At 43.4% G+C, this 22,239-nt stretch overlaps 1 protein-coding gene and 1 pseudogene across 1 annotated transcript; one reads left to right on the top strand and one right to left on the bottom strand.

Moving 5' to 3' along the window:
- Positions 1-1,248: 1,248 nt before the first annotated feature.
- Positions 1,249-1,825, bottom strand: LOC116589243 (annotated as a pseudogene).
- An 8,037-nt stretch (positions 1,826-9,862) lies between these two features.
- On the top strand, positions 9,863-12,200 carry LOC116596241 (heat shock protein HSP 90-beta-like). The gene has a single exon (XM_032353446.1). The coding sequence runs from the start codon at positions 9,885-9,887 to the stop codon at positions 12,060-12,062; it is 2,178 nt and encodes a 725-aa protein (XP_032209337.1). The 5' UTR covers positions 9,863-9,884; the 3' UTR covers positions 12,063-12,200.
- Positions 12,201-22,239: the final 10,039 nt, after the last annotated feature.

The following is a 22,239-nucleotide window of genomic DNA, read 5'->3' as shown; positions in this document are numbered from 1 at the left end:
AGCCAAAGGACTAGCAAGGGACAGCCTAGAAAGAAAACTTTTAGGGGCCCCTGGGTGGCTCAGTCAGTTAAGCATCTGCCTTTGGCTCAGGTCATGATCTCAGGGTCCTGGGATCGAGCGCCGTGTCGGGCTCCCTTGCTCAGCCTGAGTCTCCTTCTCCCTCTGCCTTGCCCCTCTTTTTATGCTCTCACTCACTCTCTCTCTCTCAAATAAATCTTAAAAAAGAAATAAAGAAAAAACTTTTAGATAATAACCACTCTACTCCAGCCATAAAAACTGTAGAGAAAACTGCAATACCACCTATGCCCTGCCAAGCACGGACACTTCTATTCCTACCTGCTGGGTGGTGTCAGAAGAGGCCTAGTGGGGAGTAAGGATTTTCGCCTCTGCCGGCTGCAGTGTTGCTCCTCCACTATGCCCGTGGAGGCCACACGGGGGCAGTACTGACGCTTCCTGCCCCCTCCAGCCAGGGTGGTATCAGCAGAGGCTCAGTGGGCAATCTGAATTTCCACCCTGGCCCCACAGTTACTACATACCCCCATCCCCGCTTTCCAGGATGTTAACAGAGGCTGAGTAGGGAACCTGAACTTGGGACAGCACTGAGAAGGGTTTCTAAAGCAGAAGGTTTAAATAAGATCCAGAGTCTCATAGCACTCAAAATTTCCAAGGCTGAAAGTCACTCTTCACACCAAGAACCAGGCAAATCTGGAGCAGGAAAAGACAATCCAATCCCACTGATGCTAATACCAAGGTGACCCTGATGTTGAAATTACCTGACAAGGATTTTAAAACAGCCAGTGTTAAAATGTTTCAGTGAGCAATTATAAACTCACTTCATTTTCTATTTGCTTTTTATTAACAAGCAAAATAATGATTACAAAACAACAACGCAAGGAGTGCCGGGGTGGCTCAGTCAGCTGAGTGTCCAACTCATGATTTAGGCTCAGGGTTGTCGTCTCAGGGCCACGAGATCAAGCCCCCGTCAGGCTCCAAGCTGAGCATGCAGCCTACGTAAGATTCTCTCTCTCCTTCTCCTCTGCAACTTGCACGTGCTCCCATAAATGCATTCACTCTCTCTAAAAACACCACCACCACCAACAACAACACAAGAACAACAAGATTAAAGTTGGAACAGCAATGGGTCAGATTGCTGCTTGAGTTCCTAAAGGTACCCAGGGTCCATGCTCTCTCACTGCAAGGCAGGACCCAAGCACAACTGTGCATTTAGGTATATTTATGACCAAGAAAAGTTGGAGAGAGGAAAACCACTGGAGAACAGAAAGAATTAAGAGCTTTTCATCAGGCAATCCCAAAGCACTCTGCCCTTTTCCTCATGTATCCTCTGTGGTTCTTGTTCCACTGGAACTTGTAACAATTTCAAATCACTCCTTCCCATTTCTGCTTCTCATCATCTTCAGACTTTCTGGAGATTGACGAGACATTCAAATCAAATCTTTGAGCTCTTTCCTTTAGTTTATCCAGGTTAACCATTGGTTTGGCATCAGACGGCAGGCCTTTTAACCCACTGAGTCACCCAGGCACCCTAGATGACAGGCCTTTTGATGGAACTGAAGAAATCCCAAATCTCACTGCCCAGGCAGTGGTCTTACTTTCCAAGCTCACAGGTACATTGAATCATTCAGCTCTCTTTTGCATTCCCTGGGTCTATGGTATCTCCGATGTAATTTTTACCACTTTCTTCTCTGCTGCCACTTCTTAGGAGTTCTTCCTCTTTGACAGAGAGTTCTATGGGCTTTGTTTCTTCCTCTGTTTCATCTCCCAGTACATCTTAATTTGTCTCCTCTTCAGCATGCTTCCAAGACATGCCTGGGTGGCTCAGTCAGTTAAGCATCTGCCCTTGGCTCAGGTCATGATCCCAAGGTCCTGTGATTGAGTCCCACATCGGTCTCTCTGCTCATTGGGGATCCTGCTTCTCCCTCTCCCTCTGCCTGCTGCTCCCCCTGCTTGTGTTCTCTCTCTCTTACCTAATAAATAAATAAAATCTTTTTAAAAAAGCATTTGCCTGGAGCCTGTAGTAAGATTTTATTTTATTCCCTTAGTCTCCAAACCATGAGCAACACATTGCTGCTTTAGTTCAGCAAGCTTCGGATTATGGAGCTCCACCTTCTGCTGCCATCTTGTTACCCTTCTAAGTTCACTCATAATTGCACTTCAAACAAACAAAAAAATTGTCTTGGAAAAGACATAAAAGAAATGAAGAACTACATTGAAAATTTGGAACTGAAAAGGTGAAAAAAAAAACTCAGTGGATGAGTTCTATGGTAAAATGGAGAGGACAAAGGAAAGAATCAATGAACTTGAAGATAGAATAATAGAAATCACCCAACCTGAGCAGAGAGAGAATAGATTGAAAAAACAAAACAAAACAAAACAAAATCTCAGGAATTTGTGGAACTTTAAGAAGACATCTAATATTTGTGTCATTGTGATGTGGAAATGGTGAGTATTGGAACTGGTAGTCCAGAATAATTCTTGAGAGGTCCTTCAGCACAGTGGTTTTATTAAAGCATGGGGATAGGACCCGTGGGGGGAAAGAGGTGCACTGGCGTTGTGACGAATTATACTTTGGAGTTAAGAGAAGTAAAACAAAGGAAGTGTCCAAAAGGATTTTCATATTTAAAGAAGATTGGATCTTAGAGGTCAGGTTAGTATTAAGATAAGGTTGCCTTTTGTGTTTAGCATATTATCACTGAGGCAGCTAAGCTCCTTGAAGAAGGTTACTCTGCCTGTCCCAAGCACTTGTCAACGAGCTATAAGTCATAAGATTTAATTTTATGTACATTTCCTTAGCCTTTGTTCTCCACATCAACTGGAATCCCAAAATTAGAGGAGAAAGAAGGTGGGGCTTTAAAAGTATTCAAGTAAGTATGGCTCAGTATTTTCCAAATATGGCAAAAGACCTAAACCTACAGATTCAAGAAACTCATCAAATCCCAAACAAGATACCCACCCCGCCCCCGCCCCGCCAAAAAATCCACTCCAAGATACATCATAGTCAAACTTCTGAAAACTAAGGACAAAGAAAAAATCTTGAAAGCAGCCAGGGAGAAATGATACCTTCCCTATAATGGAAAAACATTTTGAATGACATCAAATTTCTCATTGGAAGCTTTAGAGAGCAGAAAAAGTGACACAATATTTCCTTTCCTTTTCTTTTCTTTTTGGCACAACATTTCCAAGTGCTGAAAGAAAAGTGTCAACTCAAAATCCTATATCCAGTGAGAATTGGGAATAAAAAGAACATGGACATTCTCAGATGAAGAAAAACAATGAGAATTTGTCAACAGCAGAACTACCCTTAAAAAGTCGCTACCGGAAGTTTTAGAAAGAGAAATTAAGTGATTAAAAAATGATTGAAAAAAGAATCTTGAATCAAGAAGGAAGAACTAAAGTGTAAAAAAGTCTTTAAAAAGTTAATATAATATGCTTTCCTTCCTTATTTGAGTTTTCTAAATGACATCTGATGGTTTAAGCGAAGAATTAGTGGTTGTGTGCACGATAAATTAGGGAAGTTGGTAAGTGTAGTTATAATTTCTCCTTCAAGTAACTGCACAATGAAAAGGAGAAATGAAGTGACAGCTGGCCAGGAGGAGGGGCTCTGTGGTCATCATGATTTCCTCTTTCCTCAAAAGATTAAAATCCATCAGGCCCAGTCTAGTGCCCCCTCCCAGTCTAGTGTGCCCTGTCCCACAACACTCATTGTCTGATGTGATTCTCAATTTATGTTGAAGAAATATTTAAGACCGTTATAAACAGGGGCAAGTAAAGGGACTTAAAGGGAAGAGACTTTTTGTTTTGTTTTGTTTTAAATTTTTTATTTTTTATAAACATATATTTTTATCCCCAGGGGTACAGGTCTGTGAATCTCCAGGTTTACACACTTCACAGCACTCACCAAAACACATACCCTCCCCAATGTCCATAACCCCACCCCCCCTTCTCCCAACCCCCCTCCTCCCAGCAACCCTCAGTTTGTTTTGTGAGATTAAGAGTCACTTATGGTTTGTCTCCCTCCCAATCCCATCTTGTTTCATTGATTCTTCTCCTACCCACTTAAGCCCCCATGTTGCATCACCACTTCCTCATATCAGGGAGATCATATGGTAGTTGTCTTTCTCTGCTTGACTTATTTCGCTAAGCGTGATACGCTCTAGTTCCATCCATGTTGTCGCAAATGGCAAGATTTCATTTCTTTTGATGGCTTGCATAGTATTCCTTTTTTTTTTTTTTAAAGATTTTATTCATCTAGGATCATCTGGGTGGCTCAGTGGGTTAAAGCCTCTGCCTTCAGCTCAGGTCATGATCCCAGGGTCCTGGGATTGAGCCCCTCATCAGGCTCTCTGCTCAGCGGGGAGCCAGCTTCCCCTTCCCTCTCTGCCTGCCTCTCTGCCTACTTGTGATCTCTGTCTGTCGTATTTAAAAAAAAATCTTTAAAAAGGGGGCTTTATTCATCTATTTGACAGACAGAGATCACAAGTAGGCAGAGAGGCAGGCAGAGAGAGAGAGAGAGATAGGGGGGAAGCAGGCTCCCTGCTGAGCAGAGAGCTGGACATGGGGCTCGATCCCAGAACCCTGGAATCTGACCTGAGCCAAAGTCAGAGGCTTTAACCCACTGAGCCACCCAGGCGCCCCGGGAAGAAATTTTTGATATCTCATTGAAACTGGTAATGTCAACACAAGTAGAACTGAGATAAATTATACACAGATAATATTATACTGAGTGCCTACTAAATATCTATACAAAGGAATACTCTCCAAACACTGTCAATAACTCAAAATAAAATTCTACTCAAAATAACCAAAATTATTTGGAGTGCCTGGGTGGTTCAGTCAGTTAAGCATCTGCCTTCAGCTGGGGTCATGATTCCAGGGTCCTAGGATGGAGCCCCACATCAGGCTCCCTGCTTGGTGAAGAGCCTGCTTCTCCCTCTCCCTTTGTCTGCTGCTCCCCCTGCTTGTGTTCTCTCTTGGTCAAATAAATAAATCTTTGGGGGAAAAAATAACCAAAATTACAGAAATGGAGAATAGATTAGTCAGCTGTTAGGGCTGCTGGGGAAAAGGGTCAGTCTATAAAGAGGTAGCCAATAGAGATCTTGTAGGTAAGAGTTTTGTATCCTGATTGTAGTGATGGTAACACAGATCTCTACATGTGATAAAGAGGCAAGGAATTGTACACACACACTGTACCAGTGTCAAGTTCCTGCTTTGATATTGTATCACAGTTACTTAAGAGGTATCCATTGGGGGAAATTGTATGAGAGGTTCAGAAACTACTCTGTACTATTACTGCTACTTCCTGTGAATCTATAATTATCTCCAAAGATTTTTTTAAAATTTTAACATAAAAATGAAGTAAAAAAATTATGCAATGATCAAAGCTTAATTTTCTATCCTGCCTCCTCCTGCCCCATTTCACCGAGATGTAACTAGCATATAGTACTACATAAGTTTAAGGTATACAGAATAGTGACTTGACTTACATACCACAGTAAGTTAACATCCATCATCTCATATAACATCCATCATCAAAAAATATAGATTTTTTTTTTAAAGATTTTATTTATTTATTTGAGAGAGAGACAGTGAGAGAGAGCATGAGCGAGGAGAAGACCAGAGAGCGGAGAAGGTCAGAGAGCGAAGCAGACTCCCCATGGAGCTGGGAGCCTGATGCGGGACTCGATCCCGGGACTCCGGGATCATGACCTGAGCCGAAGGCAGTCGTCCAACCAACTGAGCCACCCAGGCGTCCCAAAAATATAGATTTTTAAATAGACTTTTTTCCCTCTTAGGATCCACTCTCTTTAACAAGTTTCATTATACTATACAGCGTGTTTACTATAGTCATCATGTTGTACACTGTATCCCCAGTGCTTGCTTATTTTATAACTGGAAGCTTGTACCTTATGACCACCTTCACCCATTTCCTCCTCCCCCAACCTCCCACCTCTGGTCACCGCACATCTGATTTCTAAGAGTTTGGTTCTTTGTTTAGATTCCACCTTTAAGTGAGATAACATAGTGTTTTTCTCTGTCTGATTTCACTTAGCATAAAGCCCTCTAAGTCCATCCATGTTGTCTCAAATGGCAGGCTTTCTTTTTCAAAATGGCTATTTCATTGTGTGTACACACACACACACACACACACACACACACACATACCACTTCTTTACCCATTCATCTATCAGTGGGCACTTAGGTTCTTTCCATGTATTGGCTATTATAAATAATGCTGCTATGAACATGTTAGCGCAGATATCTCTTTGACACAGTGTTTTCATTTCCTCTGGATATATACTCAGAAGTGGAATTGCTGCATCATAGGGTAGTTTTAATTTTTTGAGAAATTTCCATACTGCTTTCCATAATGGCTCGGCTATGGCCAACAGTCCACGAGGATTTCCTTTTCTTCACATTTCTGCCAGCATTTATCTTCTATCTTGTTTTTAAAAAAATGCCCTTCATTATAAAAACGATCCCTGACAATATATACTTATGTGTAAATAAAAGTCTTTGTATTTCCAACTAGCAATTTATGTTGGGAAAATGAACCAAACTATATTTTTTGAGGATCTACTTATTATATTGGTCGTGATAAAAAGCAGAATTCAAACATAAACAAAACAGGGCTCTGTCCTCAAGGAACTTAAAGCCCAAGGAATCAAGGCACAAATGCAGGAAAACGTTCATAACTCAGGAGTTAGACAACACAGCCCCTCCATAACAGATACTCTGGCTTGTGCCAGAGACAGTTCTAAAGGCAGGCTTCTGTGGGCCAGTCCTTAAAAACCCCCCACGGAGGAAGATAACCTTGAAGTGGGTTTTGAAAAGTGGAGATGGTGAAGCCAGAGATTCAAGCAGTAAGGGAATAACTTAGACAGATGGTGAAAGTGAGAGACACATTGGGGGCTGGTGGACTGGAAGACAAGACCCTCTGGGTTCAGTGGGGAGCCCCTGCTATGCAGGCTGCAATTGGGTGCATGTATCTGGGCAGGAAAGGGCTAAACAGAGTGTGGAGATTATTTTAGTGGTTGCCGTGCAGGACAGATCAGGGAATTGGATAAGCACAGTGGTTAATTACTGCTTCAGACCACTGCATAAATAAGAATAAGAAATGAAGTGACTGCTGGTTGGGAGGGGCACCTCTGGGACCCCCAGAATCTCCTCAAACCTCAGCAGGCTTATTCCAGTGTCCCCTATCCTAAGCACTCATACATTAATTCAACCTGCAACTACCTAACCTTGAGGTCCTGACGTCTGAGGAGTGGGCCAAGTTCAAGGACCCAGGAGGCAAATCTCACATGGTCCTTGCTGTATTAGGTTCTTCTGAGTATCCATAAGTGAAAATGAATGTGTTGAAAGACTACCACTCTTATCTACTTCATTACCTCCTTCTCGAGTAGCACTATCCAACAGAAACAGATAAGCCACATATGTATTTTTAAATTCTCTAGTAACAATGTTAAAAAAGGTAAAAAGAAGTAGGTGAAATTAACTTTAAAATATATTTTATTTAACCCAATATATCTAAAATACCTTTTTAACATACAATCTATATGAAAACTATTGATGAGATTTTAACTAGTTTTCATATTAAGTCTTCAAAATCCAGTGTATATATACACTTACAACACATCTCAAGTTAGACTAGCCATATTTCAAATGCTCAATAGCTACACAGGTGGCTAGTGGCTACCATACTGGACTTTGTAGCTATAAAACCTTGCTACTCAAAGTGTGGTCCCTGGACCAGTAGCATTGACATCAATGTTAGAAATAAAGAATCTTGGGGCGCCTGGGTGGTTCAGTGGGTTAAAGCCTCTGCCTTCAGCTCAGATAATGATCCCAGGGTCTTGGGATTGAGGCCCGAGTCCCGCATCAGGCTCTCTGCTCAGTGGGGAGCTTGCTTCCCCCAATTCCCCCACCTGCCTCTCTGCCTACTTGTGATTTCTGTCTGTAAAATAAACAAATAAAATCTTTTTTTAAAAAAGGGGTGCACCTGGGTGGGTCAGTGGGTTAAAGCCTCTGCCTTCGGCTCAGGTCATGATCTCAGGGTCCTGGGATGGAGACCGGTGTCAGGCTCTCTGCTTGGCAGGGAGTCTGCTTCCCTCCCCCTCCCACCCTCTGCCTGCCTTTCTGCCTACTTGTGATCTGTCAAATAAATAAATAAAATCTTTAAAAAAAAAAAAAAGAAAGAAAGAAAGAAAGAAAGAAGGAATCTTAGGCCCCACTCCAGAAGTAATTCATCAGATTCTTTACTTTAATAGGATCCCTGAGTAATCCACAGGTACAAAAATGGAACAGTTCTGCCTCACACATTAGAGAAGAGAGATATAGGGTGCTTTGGCTATTCAACATCAACACTTCTCCTAGTCACTGAAGTTGCATGCCATGATTTAACTCAGTCCTGGCTCCAGACAGAGATCTAAGCCAAGCAGCACTTCTCCTTGGTGCTGAGCACTATGGTTGGTTCAGGCATTTCATATGACCCAACAAGAGTCAATGAGACCCAGTGAATCCTTTGATAGATTCATTTGATAGAATCCTTTGGTAGATTGAATGAAAAAGGCCGTGCATTCTGGAGCCATTTTTGAGCATGATGGGAGAGCCTGCCTGCATATATATGAAGTCTGTGAATGGAGGAAAAACCAGATACTGATGATCTCATTTGAGTTCCTGCTTCAGGGCTTACAGCTTGACTTTTCAGACTTGTGAGCCAGTAAATTACCTGTTTGTTTAAACTTGTTTGGATTGTGTGCTAGTTAGGTATCTGTCTCCTCCTCCACTTCTCCTCTCCTGGTTCTCTACCAGGCTCTGTGCCTCAGGGTATTGACCTTCAAGGATTACATCAATAGGCTCCCTTTGCCCTCTGGTTTTCTACGGAGCTTGGCCAATGGGAGGTACCAGCAGCAGCTCAGAGAGTAGGAAGAGACTGAAGCCGGGATATTTATTTGCTTGCCTCCCTCCTTGTGAGCTTGCTGAGGGCTAAATTCCTTTCTATCAAAGCTACTCTCAGGTAGCTTTCTCCTTCACTTACTTTCTCTGGTTCTAGTAGTCCTCTGTCTCCCTACTCCTTTATGGCCTACAGCTGTCTGCTCCCCAAGGTTGTCAGTCCTGCACTACTGCACATTCCTTCTGGTTTCCCTTTTCCCTGACCATGACTCTGCAATAAGTTCCTTTATCAAACTCTCCTTGAGGCATCCATTTAGAGTGTGCCATTTGTTTCCTTTTGGGATCTGACTGGTACAATAATTAGTATCAGGAGTGGTCTTAAAATAGGATTCCGGTCAACTAATCTTTGACAAAAGAGGAAAGAATGTCCAATGGAAAAAAGACAGCCTCTTTCAATAAATGGTGTTGGGAAAATCGGACAGCCACATGCAGAAAAATGAAATTGGACCATTTCCTTACACCACACACGAAAATAGACTCAAAATGGATGAAGGACCTCAATGTGCGAAAGGAATCCATCAAAATCCTTGAGGAGAACACAGGCAGCAACCTCTTCGACCTCAGCCGCAGCAACATCTTCCTAGGAACATCGCCAAAGGCAAGGGAAGCAAGGGCAAAAATGAACTATTGGGATTTCATCAAGATCAAAAGCTTTTGCACAGAAAAGGAAACAGTTAACAAAACCAAAAGACATCTGACAGAATGGGAGAAGATATTTGCAAACGACATATCAGATAAAGGGCTAGTGTCCAAAATCTATAAGGAACTTAGCAAACTCAACAACCAAAGAACAAATAATCCAATCAAGAAATGGGCAGAAGCTCTCTTGAGTCACCCCCGCGCGGTCTTGTTGCGGAGTCGACGCAGTCCCTTCCCACTGTGGTCTGTAGTGCTTGCAGCTCTTCTCTTCTAAGATGCCTGAGGAAGTGCACCATGGAGAGGAGGAGGTGGAGACTTTTGCCTTCCAGGCAGAAATTGCCCAACTTATGTCCCTCATCATCAATACTTTCTATTCTAACAAGGAAATTTTCCTTCGGGAGTTGATCAGTAATGCGTCTGATGCCTTGGACAAGATTCGCTATGAGAGCCTGACAGATCTTTCCAAGTTGGACAGCGGTAAAGAGTTGAAAATTGACATCATCCCCAACCCCCAGGAACGCACCCTGACTCTAGTGGACACAGGCATTGGCATGACCAAAGCCGATCTCATAAATAATTTGGGAACAATTGCCAGGTCCGGAACTAAAGCATTCATGGAGGCTCTTCAGGCTGGTGCAGACATCTCCATGATTGGACAATTTGGTGTTGGCTTTTATTCTGCCTACCTGGTGGCAGAGAAGGTGGTGGTTATCACAAAGCACAATGATGATGAGCAGTATGCCTGGGAGTCTTCTGCTGGGGGCTCCTTCACTGTGCGTGCAGACCATGGTGAGCCCATTGGCCGGGGTACCAAAGTGATTCTCCATCTTAAAGAAGACCAGACAGAGTATTTAGAGGAGAGACGGGTCAAAGAAGTGGTGAAGAAGCACTCGCAGTTCATAGGTTACCCCATTACCCTTTATTTGGAGAAGGAACAAGAGAAAGAAATCAGTGATGATGAGGCAGAGGAGGAGAAAGGGGAGAAGGAGGAAGAAGATAAAGACGATGAGGAGAAGCCCAAGATTGAAGATGTGGGATCAGATGAGGAGGATGATAGTGGGAAAGACAAGAAAAAGAAAACAAAGAAGATTAAAGAGAAATACATTGATCAGGAAGAACTGAACAAGACTAAACCCATTTGGACCAGAAACCCTGATGACATTACTCAGGAGGAATATGGAGAGTTTTACAAGAGCCTTACTAATGACTGGGAAGACCATTTGGCAGTCAAGCACTTCTCTGTAGAAGGTCAGCTGGAATTCAGGGCATTGCTTTTCATCCCCCGTCGGGCTCCTTTTGACCTCTTTGAGAACAAAAAGAAAAAGAACAACATCAAACTCTACGTTCGCCGTGTGTTTATCATGGACAGCTGTGATGAATTGATACCAGAGTATCTCAACTTCATCCGTGGTGTGGTTGACTCTGAGGATCTGCCCCTGAACATCTCCCGAGAAATGCTTCAGCAGAGCAAAATCTTGAAGGTCATTCGCAAAAATATTGTGAAGAAGTGCCTTGAGCTCTTCTCTGAACTGGCAGAAGACAAGGAGAACTATAAGAAATTCTATGAGGCATTCTCTAAAAACCTAAAGCTTGGAATCCATGAGGATTCAACTAACCGGCGCCGCCTTTCTGAGCTGCTGCGTTACCATACCTCCCAGTCTGGGGATGAGATGACTTCTCTTTCAGAGTATGTGTCCCGCATGAAGGAGACCCAGAAGTCTATCTATTACATCACCGGTGAGAGCAAAGAGCAGGTTGCCAACTCCGCTTTTGTGGAGCGAGTGCGAAAGCGGGGCTTCGAGGTAGTATATATGACAGAGCCTATTGACGAGTACTGCGTGCAGCAACTCAAGGAGTTTGATGGGAAGAGTCTAGTCTCTGTTACCAAGGAGGGCCTGGAGCTGCCTGAGGATGAAGAGGAGAAGAAGAAAATGGAGGAGAGCAAGGCCAAGTTCGAGAACCTCTGCAAACTCATGAAAGAAATCTTGGATAAGAAGGTTGAGAAGGTGACCATCTCTAACAGGCTAGTGTCTTCACCCTGCTGCATTGTGACTAGCACCTATGGCTGGACAGCCAACATGGAGCGGATCATGAAAGCCCAGGCCCTTCGGGACAACTCCACAATGGGCTATATGATGGCCAAGAAGCACCTGGAGATCAATCCTGACCACCCCATTGTGGAGACGCTGCGGCAGAAGGCAGAGGCGGACAAGAACGACGACAAGGCTGTCAAGGATCTGGTGGTGCTGCTGTTTGAAACAGCTCTGCTCTCTTCTGGCTTCTCACTGGAGGATCCCCAGACTCACTCGAACCGCATCTACCGCATGATCAAGCTAGGCCTGGGCATTGATGAAGATGAAGTGACAGCAGAGGAACCCAGTGCTGCTGTTCCTGATGAGATCCCCCCTCTTGAGGGTGATGAGGATGCCTCTCGCATGGAAGAAGTAGATTAGTTCTACCTGCAGACCTTGAGCCCTCTGTATAGTGTCCCCATGGCTCCCCAGCAGCCGGGAGTGGCCCTGTTCACCTGGTTCCCTCTGCTGATGTCTAGTGGTTTTTTTTTTTTTTCTTCCTCCTGTCTTTGAGGCAGGAAAGAAGGCCCTAAAGCCCTATCCCTTCTGATTATTTGACAAGGGGTTTGGATGTGTATTGTGTTTTTTTTGTTTATTTTGTTCTGAGATTAAAGTATGCAAAATAAAGAAGATACAGTTAAAAAAAAAAAAAAAAAAAAGAAATGGGCAGAAGACATGAACAGACATTTCTGCAAAGAAGACATCCAGATGGCCAACAGACACATGAAAAAGTGCTCCACATCACTCGGCATCAGGGAAATACAAATCAAAACCACAATGAGAGATCACCTCACACCAGTCAGAATGGCTAAAATTAACGAGTCAGGAAATGACATGCTGGTGAGGATGCAGAGAAAGGGGAACCCTCCTACTCTGCTGGTGGGAATGCAAGCTGGTGCAACCACTCTGGAAAACAGCATGGAGGCTCCTCAAAATGTTGAAAATAGAACTACCCTATGACCCAGCAATTGCACTACTGGGTATTTACCCTAAAGATACAAACGTAGTGATCCGAAGGGGCACATGCACCTGAATGTTTAGAGCAGCAATGTCTACAATAGCCAAACTATGGAAAGAACCTAAATGTCCATCAACAGATGAATGGATAAAGAAGAGGTGGTATATATACACAATGGAATACTATGCCCCCATCAAAAGAAATGAAATCTTGCCATTTGCAACGATGTGGATGGAACTAGAGGGTATTATGCTTAGCGAAATAAGTAAATCGGAGAAAGACAACTATCATATGATCTCCCTGATATGAGGAAGTGGAGATGCACCATGGGGGGTTAAGGGGGTAGGAGAAGAATAAATGAAACAAGATGGGATTGGGAGGGAGACAAACCATAAGTGACTCTTAATCACACAAAACAAACTGAGGGTTGCTGAGGGGGAGGGGTGTTGGGAGGGGGGGTGGGGTTATGGACATTGGGGAGGGTATGTGCCATGGTGAGTGCTGTGAAGTGTGTAAACCTAGCAATTCACAGACCTGTACCCCTGGGAATAAAAATATATGTTTATGTCTATAAAAAATTAAAAATTAAAAATTTAGGGGCACCTGGGTGGCTCAGTGGGTTAAGCCGCTGCCTTCGGCTCAGGTCATGATCTCAGGGTCCTGGGATCGAGTCCCACATCGGGCTCTCTGCTTAGCAGGGAGCCTGCTTCCTCCTCCTCTCTCTCTCTCTGCCTGCCTCTCTGCCTACTTGTGATCTCTCTCTGTCAAATAAATAAAACCTTTAAAAAAAAAAAAAAAAAATTAAAAATTTAAAAAAAAAGGATTCCATGGATAAAAAAGAGGTGGTATATGTGTATATGTGGTACACACACACACACATATACACACACAATGGACTATTACCCAGACCTAAAAGAGAATAAGGTCTTGCCATTTGTGGCAACATGTTTGGACCTAGAGGGTACTATGTTAAATGAAATAAGTCAGAGAAAGACAAATACCATATAATTTCACTTACATGTGGGATCTAAAAAACAAAACATATAAACAAGCAAACAACAAATAAACAAAAGAAACAGACTCATAAATGCAGAGGACAAATGGGGGGTTGCCAGAGAGGGGTGGGTAGGAGGATGGGTGAAACAGATGAAGAGGATTAAAAGTACAAACATCCAGTTATAAAATAAGTAAGTCATGGAGCTGAAAAGTACAGTATAGGGAATATAGTAAATGATACTATAATAACACTATACAGTGACTGATGGTAACTTCACTTACTATGGTGAGTACTGCATAATACATAGAATTATTGAAAAAAAAAGAAGATTCCAGAATTGAGTTGCCCATATATTTGAGGAAGACATGGATAACCTCCTTGTTATGGTGAAATGGGACCCTGGCAATCCATAACATGCAGTGTCATCACTGCATCACTGCGCATGGCACGGGATAAAGCACAGGTAGAGGAGAATAAAGACAAGAGGAGATTCAAGATTTAACCAACTTGAAAAACCTATCACAAACTGTGTATTATCTAGTCCAGTGAGCCACAAAATTGGAGAGGCATATCAGCCTGCCATTATAAAACAGAAATGTGTATACACTGGGCAGATCCAAAGGCACAGAGAACTACTTGATTTCCCAGGCACCCAACACCTCTGCCCGATTTTATCTCCTTCAACATTCTACCAATGCCCTCAAGAGAAACAAATAAGGTCAGTTAGTGGCAGAAAAGAAAGTACAGCCTTCTCTTCCAGAAGCAGCCAGAGTGTTGCACCACAGCCCACTCTGGAGTGGCTCCAAAAGCCTGGAGTGAAGAGATGTTGTACAGTGAGCAGTACTCTGCTACAGATCTAGCTAAGGCTTAGATCTACCCTGATGTGTGGGGAGTAACTAACAGGCTGGCCAGCTGGTCAGGAATTTACAAAGAATAAGATCAGAAGACCAGGGACAAGGCAGTCAAAAGAAAGGTGGACTTCTTGCCATCCACAAAGGATAAAGATACTCATGTTACACAAAAATGCTCATCCAAAGGAAAAAAAAAAAAAAAAGAAAGAAAAAAAAGAAATGCTCACCCACGAGCTTCTGTTGTAGATGAGGCTTTCAATAATCAGGAGGATAAGATGACCCAACCCGTGGAGATCAGATGGCCTCTTCCTCAGATACTCTGATGCTTGGTCAATGGACACGCTTACAAAGTGGCCATGATGACAGGAAAGGAGACAATGATGGGCTTAACAATATAGACTTGCCCTCACCAAGCTCATCTGGCTACTGCCAACTTCTTCTGTGTGTGTGTGTGTTGGGGGGGAGGATTTTAACTACAAATTCAAAAATTTTGATAGCTATAACTTTATGCAGCTTATCTATTTCTTCATAAATGAGATTTGAGAGTTTTTCAAGAAAATGCATCCATTTTGGGTCCCCGGGATGGCTCAGTCAGTTAAACACCTGCCTTCAGCTTAGGTTATAATCTCAGGGTCTTGGAATCAAGTCTCACATTGGGCTCCCTGCTTAGCAGGGGAGTCAGCTTCTCCCTCTCCCTCCCCACACTCAAGTTCTCTCTCTCAAATAAAATCTTTAAAGATGCATTTATTTTTTTTATTTTTTTTTTTTAAAGATTTTATTTTTATTTATTTGTCAGAGAGAGATTACAAGTAGGCAGAGAGGCAGGCAGAGAGAGAGAGGAGGAAGCAGGCTCCCTGCTGAGCAGAGAGCCCGATGCGGGACTCGATCCCAGGACCCTGAGATCATGACCTGAGCCGAAGGCAGTGGCTTAACCCACTGAGCCACCCAGGCGCCCCTAAAGATGCATTTAAAAAAAAAAAAAATCCAGGGACACCTGGATGTGGCTCAGTGGGTTAAGCTGCTGCCTTTGGCTCAGGTCATGATCCTAGGGTCCTGGGATTGAGTCCCGCATCAGGCTCCTTGCTCAGTGGGGAGCCTGCTTCTCTCTCCGTCTCTGCCTGCCACTCTGCCTGCTTGTGCATGCTCTCTCTCTCTGACAAATAAAATCTTTTTTTAAAAAAGTATCCATTTCATTTAAATTGTTAAATTTATTGGTATTAAGTTGTTTATGAAATTTCTAAATTATCCTTTCAATATCTGTAAAAACTGTGATGATGTCAATTCAGTCATCCCAGATACTGGCAATTTGTGTTTTCTACACATTTTCGTGATCAAAACTACAGGTTTAATAACTGTAGGGATCTTTTTTTTTTTTTTTCTCAAAGAATCAGTTTTTGGTTTCATTGATTTTCCTCTACTTTTTCTTTAGTATTTCACTGAATTTCTCTCTGGTTATTTTTTTTTCTTCTGTTTATTTTCAGTTCAAATTACTCTTTTCCCCCAATTTATTAAGATGGAGGCTGAGGTCATTGATTTTTGACTGATCTTCTGTAAATAGAACGTTTAGTGCTACACATTTCCCCTAATACTGCTGCTGGGTGCCCAGCATGTTTATTCAGAAGCTGTGTTGAGCCCAGAAATGGTACCGCTGCCACAGGGACCAGCCAGCCACCCAGGTACTGAACCCCTTTCAACATGTTGGGGAAAGTTATTTGTCTTTATAGGAGTAGAAACATAGCACGGGTATAGATTTGCCTCCCCTGCCTAAAGCATTTCTGCCAGAACCACCAGGTTATGGGATTGCAAAATGCCTTACCTCTTGCCACATTTATCTCACACAATGCTGTTTCCATTAAAGGGACACATTTTATTGCAAACCAAGAGGGAAAGTGGTCTCACTTAGAATTCTTAGAATTCCTGGTCTTACTACATGGTCTATCACCCAGAAAGAGCTAGTTTGGTAGAACAGTGTGTTGGCCTGTTTAGATCTCAGTTTATAGCCTTAAGAATCAGCAGTCAGTCTACAGAGCCATCTCCCCATAGCCAGAATGCATGGCTTTGGGAAATAGGGGTAAAGGGGGGGTGACCCTCCTCACTGTTACACCCAGAGCACTACAAAGAAATCTTTGTGCTTCTCATCTCTGCAAACTTGGGCTTTGTGAGTTTGGAAGTTCTAGTGTCAAAGAGGATGGTTCTTCCAGAGAACATATCCATAGTTCCATTAAACTATTAGGAGAAACTGCCTCCTGAGTGATAACACTGTGGCAGACAGTGTCCTCAAACTCTAGCTTCCTTTTCTTTCTTTGGGAATAGAACTCCAGAGTTTTAACTGGAGTTAATATGGCCACCCTGCTGAAGACCACAGACTAGATTATCATTTATAAGACATTTATTCCTTCTCTTCTCTCTTCCCTTCGTGAGTGTGTACTTTCTGTCCTACTGATGTTGAGCTTGGGTATGTCACTTATGTGGGCCAATGGTATGTTAGCAGACATGATCCAAGCCAAGGCTTTAAATGTGCTTGTGAAATTGGTGGGCTCAGGCCTTCATCTTGCCATTCTGATTCTGGACAGGGAAGCGCAGAAGTAAAAGGATTCATACCTCTGCCAGGTCACCGATCTTGCTCTAAGGCAACTTTCTCCACATAGCTTCTAACCTATGTACATGACTTACCAAGGTGTATGTATGCTGCTATTACCATGAAAGTCATTACTGTGAGGAACGCATGGCCAGGGAGCTTGCTGGTGGCAGGAGGATGACAGATACATCCCAGAGGATGAGATCTGAACCGAAGGTGCAGTGAGCCATGTCCAGTTGAATCCAACATAGACTAGCCAAACACCAGTTCATCCGTAGACTCGTGAATGAGAAGTTAATGCTTACTATGGGCTGCCACTGGTATTTTGTGATTGTTTGTTACACAGCATTTTTGCGGCACAGCCAACTGAGACCCTAAGTGTGGCCATGTGACTGTGTTTTGGGCATTAGGATGGAAGAGAAAGTTATATGTGCAACTTTTAGTTCATGACCTTCACAGAAAAGTGTGTGCCCTCTACTTTCCCTCTTCTTCATGCTGCAGAAATGTGTGATGGGAGCTAAGAGCTGCATGCCGAGGATGAGAGACACAAGGTAGGAAGGGCCTGGGACCTCCACACTATGGCAATGAACTATCAGCATAGGACTGCTTATACTCAGACTTTTATATCAGAAAGAAACAAATTCTAATTTTGGCTCCTGTTGCAGCAGGAATGCTAGCACCCTAATGCAGCATTAGGTTTTCAACCAGTAGCAACCAGGAGGTCCTGAGAAAATGGGTTGTTGCAAGCCCCCTGCAGTATTCATCCAACCACAGTCCCACCATGCCTGCTGCTGGTCTCCTCCTTGCTCTACTGTGGTTCCTGCTCATTTTGCTGTTGACCACTGTACCCAAGGTCTGCCTCGAATCACTGCTGCCCCTGTCACAAAGGCCCCCATTTCCTGCAGCACTGCTAGTGGTAAGGGTCTATCTGGCTTGACTGAAGGGCTAACTGTAACTGGACACTTTATGTGCTTGCCCTATAGTCTAAAGCACAAAAAAAGTTAAAGCAGGGATGCATGTTTACTTATCCTATAAATTGGAGGTACAAAGACAATGGAGCATCTTTGTTTTCTATAATCTAATCTTTCTCATAAGCACCTGCCCTGCTGGGTGCAATGGGGAGATTTAGATTTGCCAGTAAATAGTAGGTGGGATTAGTTTGGTTCAAGCAGTGTCTTTGGGGGTAACTTGGTTTCTCTTAAGTAAATGCTGCTTCTCTTTCCCCTTCCCCTTCATCTTTTCCAGATGGTTATCTAGGAGCATGGAAAAGGAAAGGCACAAACATAACTGTGTGATAGAAGGAAAGAATTGCCTTGGATCCCTTTGAGTAGGTCCTTGTACTATCCTCTGGTTCTGCCATGAAATACTGGGTCTGATTCCTGAGTTCCTATAATTATCTGCTGAGATGCAGTGGGCCTAATCTGGTCTTTGGAGTGTGATGCCAGCACCCAGAATTGGTGTCCATGGTCCCAACATTTGCCTTCTGCCAGAAAGTCCTCCCTCTGAAGGCTTTTCATACCAGGTCTCAGTGCAAGCCTCTACAACACTTCCTCGTGCCATCATGGGGCACAGGGAAGCTTTTGATCTCCTGCAGAACAAGTATAGGTTGTCAGAGACTGGGTATGGTATCCTGGTTTTCACTGGCCTAGATTCTGCCCTCCATTATTGTTCCTACAGTTTTTTTGGTCATGATGCAAAGCCAAGTGCAAGGCTTCTCCTAGCAGCCTACAGCCTCCCTCATGCCTTACCTCGGGAAGTGGTCCACAAGCCTTGGATGTTCTTGGATTCTTCCTAGTCTCTGTATCTGTCTCCTATAGTTTCCTCTGGTCAAGATCTGGATGGACTGGGGAGGATGGACGGGGGAAAATAAGAACCCTGGAGCCTGCCTGCCCTCCTTCCTTTCCCTCCTCTGTTTCTCCTGTCCACATGCTTGCAGATTAAAAAACACAAGTGTTAATTTTATTTCCTCTTCCTTTTTTCCAGGGCAGTGACCCTTACGGTCTGGACACCATAGGTAGGTGGAGTTTCATCCCTGCAGTATGGAACAGGCACCATGCTCTGAGTGAATTAGGCATGACTTTTGATATAAGGGCTGCAGGGCAACTGTGAACTAGGGCTCTCTGAGAACAATTATATTGATAGTCCATCCCCTGAATGTTACCTGTTAAAAGGTTAAGACGCTCTGCTGGGGTGTTTGGTGCAAGCACCAAGCCTGGTTGCTAGCTTTTGTCTTGTGGGGTACCAGAAACATCAGTTCTTCTCTTTGTCAAATATTCACAGTGCAAATTCCTTTCTATCCTTTCTACATCCAGGGGTATGGCACAAAGATCTGCTCCCTTACCCCCAGGCAATCTGTGGGCACATTCATCTCCTGGGAGTACCTTTCCTACAGCCTGTATTATTTAACCTAGAAGAATGCCATATTTGTATGTGCCCTTGCATATGCACCTGCTTCCGCAGCACCCTCCAGGGGGTTCTCGGCACTCCAACTTTGGTTTTCAAGGTCTCCCTGCCAGGTGAAATGTAACACCCCATGAGCACATTTACAGATGAAGTTACCCAACTCCTTACTGAGAAAGGCTTATTCCTAGCTGTGACAGTCTCTACAGCTTTACTTTCTGAAGACCGGGGGGTACACGCTCTTGCAACATGTGCAGTTAGTTCCTCTTTGTTTTCCTGCTCACAGGCTGTTCCCCAAGCCTTACCTGCCACACAGAAAGTCCTATGGGAGTGCCAACTGTTTTATAGTAGTGACAACTATGCTACCGAATCTTTAACTAATGTTCTGTCTGGGATTTGGATGGGTTAAAAACTTGGGCAGAGGATACTGTAGTACACTTTTATGGAATTCTATGTAAGAAGTCAAGGTGGGCTTTATTATCTTCATGTCCAACTAGATGCTCTATGGGAGGATGGCATGGGGACGGGGCTAATGGGGTTAGCACTTACAGAAGAGAGAACTTTCCCCCCTAAGACTGAACCAGAAGAGTCTGTTAATAGTAGGATAACACCTTCTCTGTCTGCTGGATGAGGTGCTCAGACTCTGTTCTAAGATCATGGGGAGCCCTCCCTCTGTCATGGTTTGCTGCCATTCACTGGGGGAATAACACCAGTTCTGGGAGCCAGGTCCCTTTGGAAGATGGAAGGCAATTTTCTCCTTAGGCAGACTGCTGACGGAGAACAGTTCATAAATGTCTGGGCACTCCATTTGATAGGGCATTTTTGTCCCCATTTCTTGGGTCCTAAATATTCCAACTCAATGTCCAGGCAGTCGGTAGCCTAAGTTTGGTAGGCCTGAAACCTGCATTGACTTTTTCTATTTGGGTAGTAATGGCAAACAAGCCTTCAAAATTCCCTGAGAATCAAAGAGAAAGACTTTATTTCCTCCATCAGATTTTGCAATCAGAAATGAGACAGAGCCCGGGGCAGCAGGGGGGCAGCAGCGGTATGCTGTGAATGACATCACACACATGGTGGAGGAAACCTGTTTGTCCTGAGTAAGCAGACCTGGGTCAGACATACAACAGGCACTGCTGCTCAGCTTCCATCCCTGGAAAGCTTTCTTGCTTTATTCCCACCAGCTAGTAAAGGACATCCATTACTTATTCAGCACTTACAACAAGGCAGGTACTGTGCTAGGCATTTCCAAGAATTTCTGGAGGCAAGTTCCCCAAACTTGCTGAGTTTGTTTCCTCATCAGTAAAACTGGCTTAAAAACCTCACAAGGCTATTTTACTGGCTACCTGAGGTATTTACTTCCCTTAGCATGTTGTCTGGCACATTATGAGCATTTAAGTCTAGTTGTTGCTATAAAGATTTTATTGGGCTTTGTATCGGAATTTATATTAGGAAACTAGGCATTAAGTTCCAGGCTGTCTGAATCCATTCAGTTCCTGAGTTCAGAGAGGGAAGGATACTAACTTATCAGAAGATAAATGAGTATTAGGTTTCTGAGTTTAATAGGAGATACCTATATTTTTAAATGTTTTTTTTAATAAACTACAGCTACCCTCAGAGATTCTGAAACCCCTACCTGAGGTTGAGAAGTAAAATGGCATACACCTTTGTGCAAACATTCCCAGAGAGAAATGTGGTTCTTCATACATTTCTAAACCATCATCATGCTGGCAGAGCTTAAGGTGGGCAAAAAAGCAAAACAAAATACCAAACCCAAAACTCCACAAAAATCCTTTACTTCTTTTCTAGTGAGAGGGTATTCCATGCTCCTAATGTGTGACCCACAACCTAATCTGAAATACAGAATAATCATAAAAAGAGAAGACTATGGGTCCATGGCAGCACAGGCTCAATGCCCAGAAATGATTTGGGTGAGGCGGAGAGTGTACATGACTTTGCTCAGGCCTGGAACAATCTCAAAGCATTCAAAGTGGAGGTGGACCATCAGCCGAAGCTGATAGAGCCAGCAAGACTTGGACATGTGGACAAGAAAGGTGGCGTCCCTGAAAAGAGGACCAGTCTGAACAGAGGGGCCAAGGGAGGCACAGTGAAACCAGGTTGAAGAGCGTGTTGGAAGTCCCCTCAGTTTTCAAGAAAAAAGCAGATCGTGGGGTACCAGAAACATCAGTACTTCCTGATATGAGAAACCAAACTTCAAACTACAAAATATACTTTATTTTTTTTAAAAGATTTTATTTATCTGACAGACAGAGATCACAAGTAGGCAGAGAGGCAGGCAGAGAGAGGGGGAAGCAGGCTCCTCACCGAGCAGAGAGCCCAATGTGGGGCTTGATCCAGACCCTGGGATCATGACTTGAGCCAAAGGCAGAAGCTTTAACCCACTGAGCCACCCAGGTGCCCCATATGAAATATACTTTAAAAGAGCACATATACAGATACAAACTTGTAACCCAAATCTTGAAAGTCTTCTGCGTACCCGCCCCTGGTAGCATCCCTCCCCTTTCCCTACAGCCAATCACCAAACTGGATTTTTTTGATTTCCTTGCTTTCTGTAAGTACCGAATACAGAAAAACTTATTCAGTTGGGCCTACTTTTGACCTTTTTGTGAGTGCAGTCATAAGGTATTTGTTCTTCTGTTACTGTGTTTCTACTGTTTTGGAGATTCCTCTGAGTTTTTTAATATCGTTGTAATAAGTACCTTTATACTGTATAGTACCCATTCTATAGATGCTTTTACATCCCATTTGAGTGACTT

Source organism: Mustela erminea, chromosome 1, assembly GCF_009829155.1.
Source record: "Mustela erminea isolate mMusErm1 chromosome 1, mMusErm1.Pri, whole genome shotgun sequence".
Lineage (NCBI taxonomy): Eukaryota > Metazoa > Chordata > Mammalia > Carnivora > Mustelidae > Mustela > Mustela erminea.
The sequence above is the reverse complement of the archived record's forward strand: the minus strand, read 5'-3'. Positions and strand labels throughout refer to the sequence as shown.

Excerpts from the sequence above, each read along its gene's own strand:
- LOC116596241 (XM_032353446.1), top strand. The coding sequence starts at position 9,885 with ATGCCTGAGGAAGTGCACCATGGAGAGGAGGAGGTGGAGACTTTTGCC.